Source organism: Chinchilla lanigera, unplaced genomic scaffold (genome assembly GCF_000276665.1).
Source record: "Chinchilla lanigera isolate Chin_1 unplaced genomic scaffold, ChiLan1.0 scaffold00030, whole genome shotgun sequence".
Classification (NCBI taxonomy): domain Eukaryota; kingdom Metazoa; phylum Chordata; class Mammalia; order Rodentia; family Chinchillidae; genus Chinchilla; species Chinchilla lanigera.
The window spans coordinates 5,356,931-5,370,804 of record NW_004955431.1 but is presented as its reverse complement, the minus strand read 5'-3'; the positions used below and the strand labels follow the sequence as shown (position 1 = coordinate 5,370,804).

General features: G+C 42.7%; 1 protein-coding gene across 7 annotated transcripts in view; it reads left to right on the top strand.

Moving 5' to 3' along the window:
- Positions 1-13,874, top strand: part of Nek5 (NIMA-related kinase 5) — a 66,756-nt gene that overhangs the window by 8,194 nt on the left and 44,688 nt on the right. For all 7 annotated transcript variants that reach the window (XM_013515767.1, XM_013515764.1, XM_013515766.1 and 4 more), the window contains one exon: positions 3,689-3,785. In XM_013515767.1, the coding sequence (XP_013371221.1) occupies positions 3,689-3,785 (97 nt within the window). The remainder of the gene's footprint in view (positions 1-3,688; positions 3,786-13,874) is intronic.

Below are 13,874 nucleotides of genomic sequence, written 5' to 3'. Positions count from 1 at the left end.
GTGAGTTCAAGGTCAGCCTGAACTGCATAGTGCGACCCTGTCTCAAAAAGACAAAAAAATTAAAAATTTAAAAATCCAATGAAGAATAAAGGAAAGTTAATAGAATTAGGTAAAAATAACAGAGAAAAACAAACGAGAAAAAAAGTTTAAAAAAGCAATAAAAATAAAGAGCAAAGATAGAAAAAATAATACATGCCCCAACAAACAAAAAACAAAGAATAAAGAAAAAGAAATGAGTCCAAAAACTTTCTCCATGTGTTCAGGTGAATGACTTCTTCCTAGGGCCTGTGGTACCGGAACCCACCAGATACAGGTGGGGAATACTGCAGTGAATCTCACCTAGAGCCTGTTTATTTCTCTGCCCACTTTTTGCGGAGTTAATGCTGAGTCCTGTCCTGACTTTCCCACTGGGCCTGGTCAAATCCGTGGTGTGGTGTCTGCCTTAGTGTGTATTCACTCCAGCAGTTTTTAGTGTTTGTGCCCTTCTGTGCACCCGCTATCTCTGACTAGCTTTATGGCCTATGGCAGTGGCAGCGAACCTTCTAGAGCTTTTAGTAATCCAAACAGCCTGCTGTGGCACATGTGCCATAGTTCACCACCTCTGACCTAGGGGCTTGTGAGGTGCCTCCTTTGCTCCAGAGCCCCCTCTGTCTCTACACCCCAGGATGTGCCAGCTGTCCAAGCCAAGGCATATCCTTGATTACAGTGGTAGATGGGGCAAAATATGGACCACTCAGCTCTGTGCTAGAAATAGCAAGAAGAGCCAAACAGTCGCCTGTACTTAATGTCAGCACTGTCTGACCCAGCCCACAGAAAACCACATGCCTGGCCTGGCTTTTCACACAGAGAGTGGGCCGGCATGTCTTTTACAACTCACTCTTGCGCTATTTAAACTTCTCAGGGAATCTTCGGCTAGCCTGCCCCTTTTCTGCAACTTTTTTTTTTTTTTTGGCTACCCTCTACCCAGTCACTGTAGTAGGGTGACCCCAGAAAAACGTGAAATGAACTTGTTCTGTGACCTCCGATTCCTGGAGTAGCTCAGTCTTCAACAATAAATCTCTTCCCCCAAATGTCTTCTGATTATATAGCCCCAAGCATGGTGGGCACAGCAGTGAATTTCTCTCCAACTCCAGCTGGCCGTGTGGAAGGAGTCACTTTCAGTGGAAAGGTCCGTCCTGTATTTGCAGCTCACAATACCACAAGTTGTTCTTGGGGCGGGTGCTGCTGGGCCGGTTGTTTCTCCCTGGAGTTACTAACCCTCCCTGGGCATCCCATGTGTTTGTGGAGATAGGACCTCCTTCCTGGGCGCTGGAATTAGTGCTCCAGCCTCCTTCTTTGCTCTGAATTATCTTCATTTTTTCTATAGTTTCTAGTTTTCCTGTCAGCTCTTTCTTGATTCCCAGAATTCTGCTTCTTTTTACCTTTCTAGGTGTCTTGAGTGCAGGTCTTGGAGAGGCTGTGTTTTGCTGTTGGTTTTACGCTGCTATTTTTAGTCTGCCTTACCTTTGGTCTAGGTCTCAGGCACATTTTTGATTCTTTGGATAAATTTCCAGAAAAAGTACTCAAAAGTAAAAGCATTCAAAAGTCTACTATTGTGTATTATTAAATTATCTTCATGTAAGGATTTTATATACTTTTCCCAGAAATACCTGTGTATCTTTTGCTGCTTTCTGGACAAGCGTGGCTGTTAACATCATTTTCACCTTTACCAGTTTCACAGATGAAATATTTAATCACGTTTTGTTTTAGTTTTTATCCTTTGGACTATTGAGTGAGTTTGAATGTTTTTCTGTTTACTGGCCTTTGCTTTTCCTTTATTTTTTGAGCTGCCTATAAATGTGCTTTTTCATTTTTCTTTTGGAATGTTTTTTCCCCCTATATTAAGTTTCCAGAGTTGTGTATGTTGTAAATATAGTCTTCATCTCATATGTCACCAATATTTTTATCTAGTTCATGTTTGTCTCTCCCACCCGCCTCCCCAGTACTGGGGATGAATCTCAGGGCCTTTGTACAGAGCAACATCTCAAACTTTTTTTTTTCAGACAAGGTTGTGCTGATTTGCTAAATTACCTAGGCTGGGCCTAAACTTACAATTCTCCTGTCTCAGCCTCCCAGAGTACTACAATCAGGGGTATGTGCCACCATACACAACTTTACTTTAAAATAAAATAATATTCTTTTGAAAAATAGTATATACATATTTTTTTGAGAAAAGGTCTTGTTATGTAGTTCAGGCTGTCCTTGAACTCACTGTGTAGCCCAGGCTGGCCTTGAACTCATGACTTCTTCCACCTCAGCCTCCCGAGTGCTGGGATTACAGGTGTGCACCACCATACCTGTCAGTCCTTACATTTTTAAGTAATTTATCAGTCTGATAGGAGTAGTAAAGTTATTTTTCTCTTGAAACTCATGTACTGATCATGCAATTTATTTATTTAAATATTTGGGGGGTTTTGAGATAGGGTCTCATTATGTAGTCCAGTTGACCTTCAACTTAGGTCTTAAGCTTAAGATCCTTTTGCCTCAGCCTTCCTGAGCTGAGTTTACAAGGGTGTGCCATGGTGTGGGGCCCTAACCATGTCATTCAAATTGGGGCAGGAGCCACAGAGGCTTAGAGGGGTTAAATAACCTACCCTAGGAAACCTTCACTGTCCTTCCACTCAGGTGGAGTCAAGCTGATATGGAGAATGTTAATTAAACAAAACCGTTGGCGAAGGTGAAGCTCAGTGTAGAGTGAACAACACGCTGCAGGTTCTGGGTTCGGTATTCAGCACAAAAAAAAAAGGAAGGGCAGAAATAGGGTGTGGTCACTTGCATTGGTACAAACACTTCAAAGGTACTGTCCTTACATGGTAAGTAGAAAACACAAAACTAAACAATGAAGTCACGAGAGACAGTGTTCTTTGAAAATAAAAAAAATAGTGATCTACTGGTCTGATTTATAGGATATGGTACATATCCTACAGCAGTGCTTGTGGCTAGAATATTGCATTCTTATAAAGAACTCTTTTCTGTGGAAAGATATATATTAAAATAACTTTTTTTTTTCAGAGCAAGTTGTGATGATACATGCCTATAATCCCAGCCCTCAGAAGGTTGAGGCAGGAGGATTGTTTTGAGCTCCCGGCCAGACTGGGCTACATAATGAGATTCTGTCTCAAAAAAGAAAAAGAAAAACCCAAAAGAAATCCATGCATACATATACAGCTTTCTTTCAGATACCTAGATAATGATTACGATACCACCAATCCAAATTTATCCGTCTGTCTGTCTGTCTCTCATCTAAAGTATCTGAGACAAGATCTCACTATGTTACCCAGTCTGGCCTTGAACTCCTAGACTCAAGAGATCCTTCTGCTTCAGCCTTTTGAGTAGCTGGAACTCCAAGCATGTGCCACTATTCCTGGGTTATACTTTTAATACAGTAAAACCTCACCAGCTCTACTTACTTTCTTGATTCTGATTTCATTGACAAGCTGTGGACCAGACTCCACTAGTCCTTGTGGACTCCACAGGACTCCACTAATAGTAGGGATGCCATTTCCTGTCTGTGAGAGATGAGTTGTAGAAATGACATTAAAACAGTGACATCTTAGGGACTCTTATATGGGAGTGAGCAGGAAGCAGAGACCTGAAAACAGGTCTAATCTACCTTCACCATACTAATCTGTCTCTTAACGCACTTTAGATGCCTATCCATGAGAAAGAAGCTTCGGAGAAAGAAGTGACTCTTCTGGCAAAGATGAAACACCCCAATATTGTAGCCTTCTTCAGTGCATTTCAAGGTGAGATATTCTGATATTCTTAAAGTTTCTAATAAAGTATAGATATGCTGACTTTTATAAAAGATATGTTCCTGAGAATCATGCATAAATTAATTTTTGTAAATGGATTCACTTTCCTAGTTGTCTTTATTTCCTCTCTACTGATTTCCTGTGGACAGTTTGTCTTTGGTATTGTCTGTTCGTTTGCTTGCTTGCATGCTTATTTGTAGCAGGGTCTCACTGTGTAGTCCAGGCTGGCCTTGAACCACACTCCTCTGTCTTCTTAAGCGTTTCCCGCTTGCATTCAATCTCAGCCCCCAATAGTCAGTGATAGATGTATTAGATTTGCAACAGTAACAACTCCCAAATTTCAGGGTCCTACACTAGTGCAGGTCTGTTTCTCATTCACATTACATGCTGGCTGTGGGTGGGCCAGGGTCTGAAGTCTGGGATCCAGGCTGAAGGGACAGCCGAGACATGGACATCGCGTCCTGTGAGGGTGAGAAAAGTGGAAGGCATGGGCGTAGCAGGGTTTTACCGTTCCTCTAAAGGTTGGAAAAGAAACAGGCTCTGCAGAGCCAGTTTGGGACAAGTAAAAGCAGGAAAACGCATGCTCTACAGTGCGAGGAAAGGTTACTCTGAGAGCTAGAACACAGCAGCTCTGAGTTCAACGGCAGCTGTCTTTTCTTATCACCCACCCGCATCAGGTCTAGGCTGCCCTGTCTATACTGCGTGGCCTCTTCTTTTGTTTTTCTGTTTCTTTTTTTTTTTTTTATTTGCCTTTTTAAAAGCACTTTACTTGAGTGGCTCTTACAAAGAACTGTTACAGTATGAGTCATTTGTCTGAAGCCAGGTGTGGTGGTGCGGTCTGTAAGCCCCGCACTGGAGCTGCTAAGGCAGGAGAATTGTGGGTTTGAGGCGAACCTGAACTTCACAGTAAGGCCCTGTCTCAAACAACCAAACCGAGCCAAACCAAACCAAACCAAAGTCATTTGTTTGATAGAAATTTCAAGCTGCCTTGTGAAACACTCTGAAGTAACCCAAAAATATATTTCAGAGCTCACAAAGCTGAAAAAGAGCAAAGATTATATGCAACCAAACAAACCCTTTTTCTGCATTTCGTATTTCTTCCTCAGACTGCTTTGGTTACCATGCTGTTACTAACCATCTTCAGGAAATGCAGGGATCATTTTGTTTGGAATCCTAAGACACATTGCTTCTCGGCCTTTGGGTATGATCAAGACATACCAGAACCCATAATATTTAAAAAGAAATTCTTACAGATACAATAATTGAAAAGTTACCATCAAGAAATACCATTTTGAAATCTCCCTTTCTTGCCAGATAGTCAGAATGGAAGATGAGGTGCTTGCCAAACAGCCCTTAAGCTGACTTGAATTTCCATACTAAATGTATTTCAAAAACCTGCTAAACCACTAGTCAAATATCAGCTTAGTGAAATGTAACTGCTTTGTAAAGTTAGTCTTCTGAAACATTAAACAACATCATTACATACCTGTCTGCCTTTTACAAAAAGCACTTGTATTCCCCTAGAGATCTATTCCTACAGATCCTTAATGTAATTTTCTACATGAACGTTTAAAAAGGCAGAACAGCTGGGCATGGTGGCACACGCCTGTAATCCCAGCACTTGGGAGGCTGAGGCAGGAGGATTATTGCAAGTTCAAGACCAGCCTGGGCTACCAAGTGAGCTCAAGGCCAGCCTGAACTGCATAGCGAGACCCTGTCTCAAAAAGACAGAAAAAAAAAAAAAAAAAAAAAGGCAGAACAAGAGAACAGCTTCATATACACTAGGATTTGCTAGTTAGGGAAAATGTTCTTGAGCTCTTGTGAAAAGTCCATGTGCCAGGCTTTGGGAACTGTTCTACACATGTGTCTTGGAACTTTGCAATTAACAGGTCATGCCCACTTTCCCAGTCAGCCTACCACACCCTAATCTCCTGCCACATTACAGCATTAGCCTAACATGTGCAGTGAAATCTTGGGTGTTCCCCAACACCACACACAAAAAATGAGGACAGTAAACTTTATGAATTTTGAGACTCTGTCTCTTTTGCTCCTCTGCATGTGGCAGTAGTAGCTCCCTTTGTTTCTGGGCACGTTGCACATATTAGCTGCTCAACCAGTGCATGGACTGGACCATTTTAATAGGCTGGAGCACCTTGTCTTTGTACCATACAAAAATGGACTCTGGAGGACACTTTACAAAGGACACGGTTACAAAACTCAGGTCATGTTTACAGGGTTCATAACCTCTGCCGAGTTTGTTTATATTGTACATTTACATTTTCTTATGACTGTGCTTTTTGTTTTAAAAATAGAGTTCCCTGTGTTTAGGAAAACAGCTGTTGTGAAACCTATGAGTTTGCTTGGTATATTGTTGTTACTTGAAACATGAGCTTATTCTAAAGTCTCAGAGAATTTTCTGGTACCTGACTTGAGAAAGTATACATACAGGCTTTATTGACCCAGAACTGCTTAGCTCTGAACGTAGGAACTAAAATTCCAACTGGGCACATGGCCTATATCTATAATCCCAGCACTCTGGAGGCTGAGGTAGGAGGATCACCATGAGTTTGGGGCTAGTCTAAGCTCCATAGAGAGTTCAAGGTCAGGCTGAGCTATGGGAGACCCTGTCACAAATCAACCAACCAACTAACGAACCGACCAACCAAAACTCAAGCTCTGATGTTCATCTGTGGAAAATATGAGCTATTTTTATGGGTCTCAGGCAACAACAATAACAAAATGAGCATCCAGTGATACTTTCCTGGGCTAAGTTAATTCCATTGAAATTCTTTAACTCTCTCATGTGCTAGGCGTGTTCTAGGTCTTAGAGATCTATCAGTGAATAAAATAGACAAAAATCCCTACACTGTTGTATTTATTTTCTCTTGCTGCCTATCAAAGAACTATACATTTAATGGCTTCAAAACACCTATTTGTTCTCTTCTTTTATCCCTTTACCTCCATCTCCCCTTTCTTCTCCTTCCCCTCTCCCTCCGTCTGTCCCTCTTTCTTTTCTCTGACATTATCTCTTAATTTGAGAAGGTCAGAATTCTGGTCTTGCTTAGTGGGCATCTTAGCTCAGGGTCTCATGTAGTTGAAATCAGTGTCAGCTAGGACTGCTGTCTCCTCTGTGGCTTACGGTCCTCTCCTGAGCTTATTTACGTTGATGGCAGAATTCACTTACTTGCAATTACGGGACCCGGGCTCCACTCGTTTGCTGGCTGTTGACGAGGAGCTGCTCTCTGCCTTGAGAAGTGAACCTCTGTGCCTGACATATGGCCCCTTAATGGAGCTGGGGATCTCTCATTTCCTCTGCCTCTGCCAAGACCCAGATTTACATGGCTCATGTGATTAGGTTAGGCCCACCTGGATACCCTTTTTTATTATTAATATTTACTCAAAACAAGTTGACTAAGCCTGGCATGCTGGCACACACCTGTAATCCTAGCATTCTGGGAGGCTGAGGCAGGAGGATTGCAAATTTGAGCCCAGCCTACGTAATTTAGGAATTTAGCAAGACCCTGCCTCTAAATTTTGAAAAAGGGCTAGCACAGTACAATCTCCCATATCACCCCTACCACTACCAAAACAAAAACAGAAAACAGCTCTTTAGTAGCTTTAATGCACCAGCAAAACCTTTTGCTCTGTATCATAATATAATAGTTCTGTCCTCACTCAAGGGGAGAGAGTTATGTAAGCCACTCGTTGTACCAGGTCTGCTTTTCCCAACTGTGGAGCTTACATTCTTGGAGGGGATGGGGCAAGAAGGAGGAAGGATGGAAACACAATTAAATTAATAACTACATTATTCAGTATGTTAAAGGTGGGAAATGCTTCATGCTCGGTAATAGCATGGGGCGAGGTAGAGGGGCTGCAGTTTTAAATAGGATTGTCAGGATGGCCACATCATGAAGGGGACAGCGTAGCAGAGACTTGGAAGAGACGGGGAGAGCCCTGCTTATGTCTTCAAAAGAGCTTTGTAGGCTACGAGAACAATTGCTGCAAAGGCACGAGGTAAGAGGAAGCCCAAGGTGTTGAAGGACAGTCTGGAGAGGTGGTTTACCATGGGTCCTAGGCATCCCTTGCCAGGGTTTGCTGGGGCTGCCACGCCCATACCACTGTGGGCGTGGCTTCTTCTCAGGGGCGTGCAGAAAATGACTTTGAGGGCTGAGCTGGCACTGCACACCCGCCCCCGAGACAGAGGGCAGACTTGTGCACTGCTCACTGTGAACCTGGTGGCTTCCACACAGCACTCCTCACAGGCCACCAGAGGACTGGCTGCTGCAGCCCTGGTGGCAGGAAGGGTGGCTCGCTTTGCATGCCTAACACAGCAACGCCTCTCACACATCCTCAGTGAAAGTTTGTTGATGAGGACTAGATCTGTCCTTTAAAGACAGGAGCTGGGAAAATGGAAGTGCTATGTGAAGAAAGAAACAGTTTGTGAATTAGGACTGAGGGCAGGTACTGTCAGGGTCCAGAAAACCACTTCAAAACTGACAGAAGCTACTTGATATAAAAAGGTCACACAAGAGCCAGGTGTGGTGGTACAATTGGGAGGCTGAGGCAGGAGGATCACTGTGAGTTTGAGGCCAGCCTAAACTATGTAGTGAGACTGGGTCTCAAAAAAAAGGGCAGCAAATGATAGATATTTAGCAAGAAATTCCAGCATTTAGTGAGTATTCAATAACTGTAGAGGAAAATATTAGAAAGTTAAACAACTGCTTATCAACCTGACTTTGTGTGCTTGTTTTGTGTTTCTTAGGTGTTTTTATAAGTCATCCAACAAACCATACTTAAACCTCTTTCATGTGCTAGCTGCTGTGCTCGGTGCAGGGAATACTGTGACTATAAAATAGTAACGTGGACTTTGTCTCTGCAGAGCCCATACACTAGTGAGGAAAAAAGCAAGCTCTTTTTTCTAAGGAGTTTCTAACTGGTGGTTGGTTGGTTAATGGCAAAAGGTAGTTGGAATGGCAAAAAGTAGGAAATTGTTTGTCCTAGTCTATTTTGGCCGCTATAACAAACTACTCGGTAGTTTTTAAAAAGTATATATTAGTTATACAGATGATGATGATGATGATTATGATGATGATGATTTTGGTCTTCTTGAAACAGAGTCTCATTATGCAGTTCAGGCTGGCCTTGAGCTCACTTTGTAGCCCAGGCTGGTTTTGAACTTGCAATGATCCTCCTGCCTCAGCCTCCTGAGTGCTGGGATTACAGGATTATAGGTGTGCTCCACCATGCCTGGCTTATCTTTACAGATTAATGGCTTTCACTTTGGCAGATTCATACATCCATAGAATATAGTGTTAGGTAAACAGTGAGACCCAGGAAAGAGCACAGCCAGCCTGAATTTGGGGGTTCTGGGCAGGACTCCCTGGAGTAACTCCAAAGAAGAGGCCAAGTCCAGTTTACTGAGCTGAGTCTTTTATAGATGGTGGAGGGTAGTGGGACAGGCTTAGGTGGGATAGCACAGGGAAGGGGTGAGACCGAGAATGGCTGAGTAGTGGCTATGTGGCGCCATGACCTAGCAGGAGTGATGTGTCCTGTTCTAGCAGAGTAGGTATTGTTCCTGAGTTCAGGGCTGCAGGATGTAGGAATGGGCTGTGATTGTTTTTGGAGCTCAGGAACTTGGGCAACTGAGGACAGACAGGAGTTAGATCTATCTCACAGTTTGATGATTTTCACACACAGGCTCATCATGCCTCCAGATGTAGCACTTTTTAGGGGTTGGGGACCTGAACCTGTCACCAGACTGGGACTTGAACCCATACTAAAGATAGAATAGGCTCCCAGGTTCACTGACTACTGTCATGGAAAAAGAATTTTTTGGAAGTGTAAGTTAGAGGCTCAGAAGCAAAATTTTAGTACAACTCAGAGAAACAGAGTGCGGGCCCTCGAGAGAGAGGCACATTATTTCCTGGAATGGGAAACATTTGTGCTTCTCTTGAGGGGGTGGAAACCCATGGAAAAGGGGGGTGTCTATCCCCACAAGGGAGCTGGCCCATTTTACAGGTATGACCCAACGGTTTTTTTTTTTTAAAAGATGGATAATTTAAGCAGTCTTTGAATCTGTCAGTCTGTTCCTTTATCTTAGGATAAGGCTCCTACTCTTTACTTTTCTTCCTTTCTTCTTTTTTGTACCAGGAATTGAACTCAGGACATTGCACTTGCCAGGCAGGTGCTGCGCCATTGAGCTATATCTCCAGCCTTTTACTTTTCTTAAGTAAGCCAACTTATAGACTTTCAGTGTACCTGAGGAATTTCAGGTGTGATGAATCTGGTAGGGAAGGAGCTTAAATTTAACCAAGAAAATGCACCTGTGGACCACCCTGGGTAGTATCAGCTGGGGCCCAGAAGTTGCAGCCTTCTTAAAAGTACAACTTTAAGCTGTGATTTCTTTGTCTCCATTGTACCTATCTTTTATTTCTTCTATCCTACCTTAAACCCTGGCCTTCACACTGAGCTACATCCCTAGCCCTTTTCTGTTTTCAGACAGGCCCTCAATAAGTCACTAAATTGCCAGGGCTGGATTTGTACTTCTGATCTGCCTGCCTCAGTCTTCCAGAGTATTACGGATGCGGGCTGCCACACAGGGCCCTGACTAGCTTTTCCACCACAGACATTCATTATTCGTAGTTCTGGAATCCAAGAAGTCAAAGATCAAGGTATTGGCAAAGTTAGTGTCTGGAAAGAGTTTACTTTCTGGTGCCTCCTTTCTTAGTCCTCACATGGTAGAAGGAGAGCAGGATTTTTCTTTGGTTTTGTCAAGGCTGGGGGTTGGAGCAGTACTTTGGCAGGTGAGATCCCCAGGGAAAAGAATGTATGAGGGGCAGACATTTTTTCCAAAGGCAGGTAGCAGCAAAGAGCAGCTGTGTCTGTGTTGTTGATTTCTTATATATTCTGGTATCACATCTTTACATTCTTCTATGCTGTCCTTACTAGCACATGTGTGGTTTGCTATAGCTAAGTCATGGTTACATAAGTATGTCCCCATCTATGCCTGTGCTAGACAGTGGATTTACATCTTTAACATGTCCTCTGGTGACCTGAGACCCAGTTTTTGAAGTGTCCCCCACAGGCCTCGTTTTGTATTGTTTTATTGAGGCAGGATCTCACTGAGTAGCCCACGCTGGCCTTGTACCTGTTTGGCGTCTTTTTTAAGCATATACAGTGTATTCATGAATACTGAGGGTGTCACTCTCACTGCTTACTCACCTCCCGAAAGGTCCATATCTTAATAAGTTACTTTGGGAAGTTAGGATTTCAACATATAGACTTTTAGGAGATACAAACATTCAGAGCACAGCAACCCTATTTTTACATGTACCTATTCAATCATTTGTCAAACTTTGATGCAAGGCCAAGGCTTTGTCTTCTTATTCTTCCTTACATAAGTGATATCCCTTGTTTAGAATTTCCAGTTTCCTTATTTAGTGTGTCATGCTTAGGGGCCTGAACAGGTACTTTGGCAGGTGCAACCCTAGGGAAAAGAATGCACACAGAGCAGATGTTCATTCAAAAGGCAGGTGGCAGCAGGAAAGAACAACTGTGTCTGTGTTGTTTATTTCTTATATATGATGTTATCATCTATTCACATTCTTCTATGCTGGTCTAAGCAGTTCATGCATGGTTTGCTACAGCTAAGCCTTGGTTACATAAACATATCCTGGTCCATGCCTGCTCTAGACAGGGATTCATTTCCATAACATGTCCTCAGAGGACCTGAGATCCAAGCTTTGAGGCCACAGTGTCCCCCACACAGTGTTACTGGGATTCTGGGGTGCTATGGGGTCGTTCTATAGATTTTTGGTGTCCTGAACAAAGAATTGGACAAAACATATGACACAGGTAGTGAGACTTTATATTTATTAAAGGCAGGAAAATAAGTGTGCTCTGTAAAGTGAGAGCCCACCACTGAGAAGGAGAGACCACAGTGTCAATGAAGCTAACGGTGACCATCTTTCCGTCTTTTGTACCCCACCCCCTAGCTGATGTCAATCTAGGTTGTCCTATCAAAAACCTGCCTCGTCTCATGCCAGAAGAATTGAAGATACAATTTCAGATTGGTCTCAGGTGCAGGGCTTGGGCACATATGTACTGGGTCTCTGTGATTGGCAGGTGATATCAACTTGCCCAGCTGGCTGGCCATGCCCAAATCTCCTTCACCAGCACTGTGAGAGATTGAGGAAGAGAGATTACAAGTCTGAGCCCAGCCTTGGTAACTTAACAACTTCATAGGCCCTGTCTCAAAAAAATAAAAAATAAAAAATGAAAAGGGCTGAGAATGTAGCTCAGTGCCAAGGCCCTGGGTTCATTCTCAGTACTGAAGAAAAAAGAATTTCCATGTGGAATAAGATTATTGAGTAATCTTTGTTCATAATTCATTTAGAGTTTTCCAGTTATGTTGTATCTGTTCCAATTAAAGTTGAGGTCAACATTTTTGTTTTGTTGTTTTTGCTTTTTAGATACTCACTTGTACTGAATCATACAAAACAATTCAATGTAGTTTTAAAATTTTTTTTATTTTTTATTTTTTTGGTGCCAGGAATTGAACTCAGGATCTTGTACTTGCTACACAAGTGTTTGTGCTGCTGAGCTATATCCCTGGCCCTCAATGTCATTTTTTAAAATGTCATTTTGTAGAAGGCCAGGCATGGTGGTGCATACCTATAATCCCAGCACTCAGGTGGCTGAGGCAAGAGGATCGTTGCAGGTTTGAGACCAGCTGGGGCTACAGAGTGAACTCAAGGCCAGCCTGAACTGCACAGCAAGACTCTGCCTCAAAAAGACAAAAAACAAGAAAAAAGTTATTTCATAGAAATAATCACATTTTTGTTTTTCCATTCATATTTCATCAGTTTATGTAGTAATCACATGGACAATGGCTTCTAGGCCTTTTGGCTGCGATCAAGTGTACTATCTGTTCTTATCAGCTTAATATCTGATACATCCTCTTTTTTTTCCTCGACACTTCCTCTTGGAGCAGAAAATGGCCCCCATTATTTCACAGGTAACCTGCAGTTTACTTTAATTCCTGTTACAGTTCCTGTTACTTCTGTTTCTCAGAAACGGCTGATCGTTATGATGCAGGGCTGGTCACTGTGATGTACATTGTGAGAACCAGTCAATGACCACCAAATACTCTGCTTCTTGCTTGCAAACCCCATAAAAACCTGTGTCCCTGAGCCTTTCAGGCCCAACATTTTTTTTCTTGAGGTCAGCATCTTTCAACATTAAATAAATCTCCCTCCAAATCCTGGGTGATGTTTTGGTGTTTCTGCTTGCACTCTATCTGAGGACAATATTTTAAGTGGATTTTTGAAATTGGGAGATGGAATAGGAGCTTACTCCATGTCTTAGTTACTTTTCTTTTGCTGAGACAAAATCCCCAACACCCAAAATTAAAGGGGGAAGGTGTATTTAGCTCACAGTGTGTGGAGGTTTCAGTCCATAATTAGCTGGCTCCAAGGCAGGGTGGCACATGGCAGAAGAGCAACAGTTCACAGCCGCTAGGGCCAGGGGAGGACAGCAAAAGCAGCAAGAGCGAAAGAGGAAAACAAGACTCTGTCTCTTTTATCTTATCTAGACTGCTGGGATTAGGGATTAGGGCAGTGGGAATCCAATCAGTGGACTGATCCAGCAGTTGCTCAGCCTTAATCCCAGCATGGCACTATGAATCAATCACACCCTCTAGATTCAGCTGCCTCCGAGAAACCTGACCCCCATGACTGCATGAGGCTTTGAGGGGACCTCCAGACACAAACCATAAGACTCTATTCATGCCATACATCACGTTGGTATTACAGCACTTCCAGGGATCCCCGTGGGGAAACAAAGAAATTAGAAGTGTAAATGACATATACAGACTTGGGAACAAAGATCTTGGTAAGAATCTGTTTAATGGGTAGGAGCAGAAGTACTTGGATATTATAGATAGCCTGGTAGCCACTAATGGTAACTTTGAGTGGAAAACAGTAGTAGAGACTGACCAGTAATCTGGTTAGTAGGTTAGGTAGAGGTCGGGTAGTACAGGTTTTTTCTTTTCTTTTCTTGTTTTTTTTTTTTTTTTTTTTT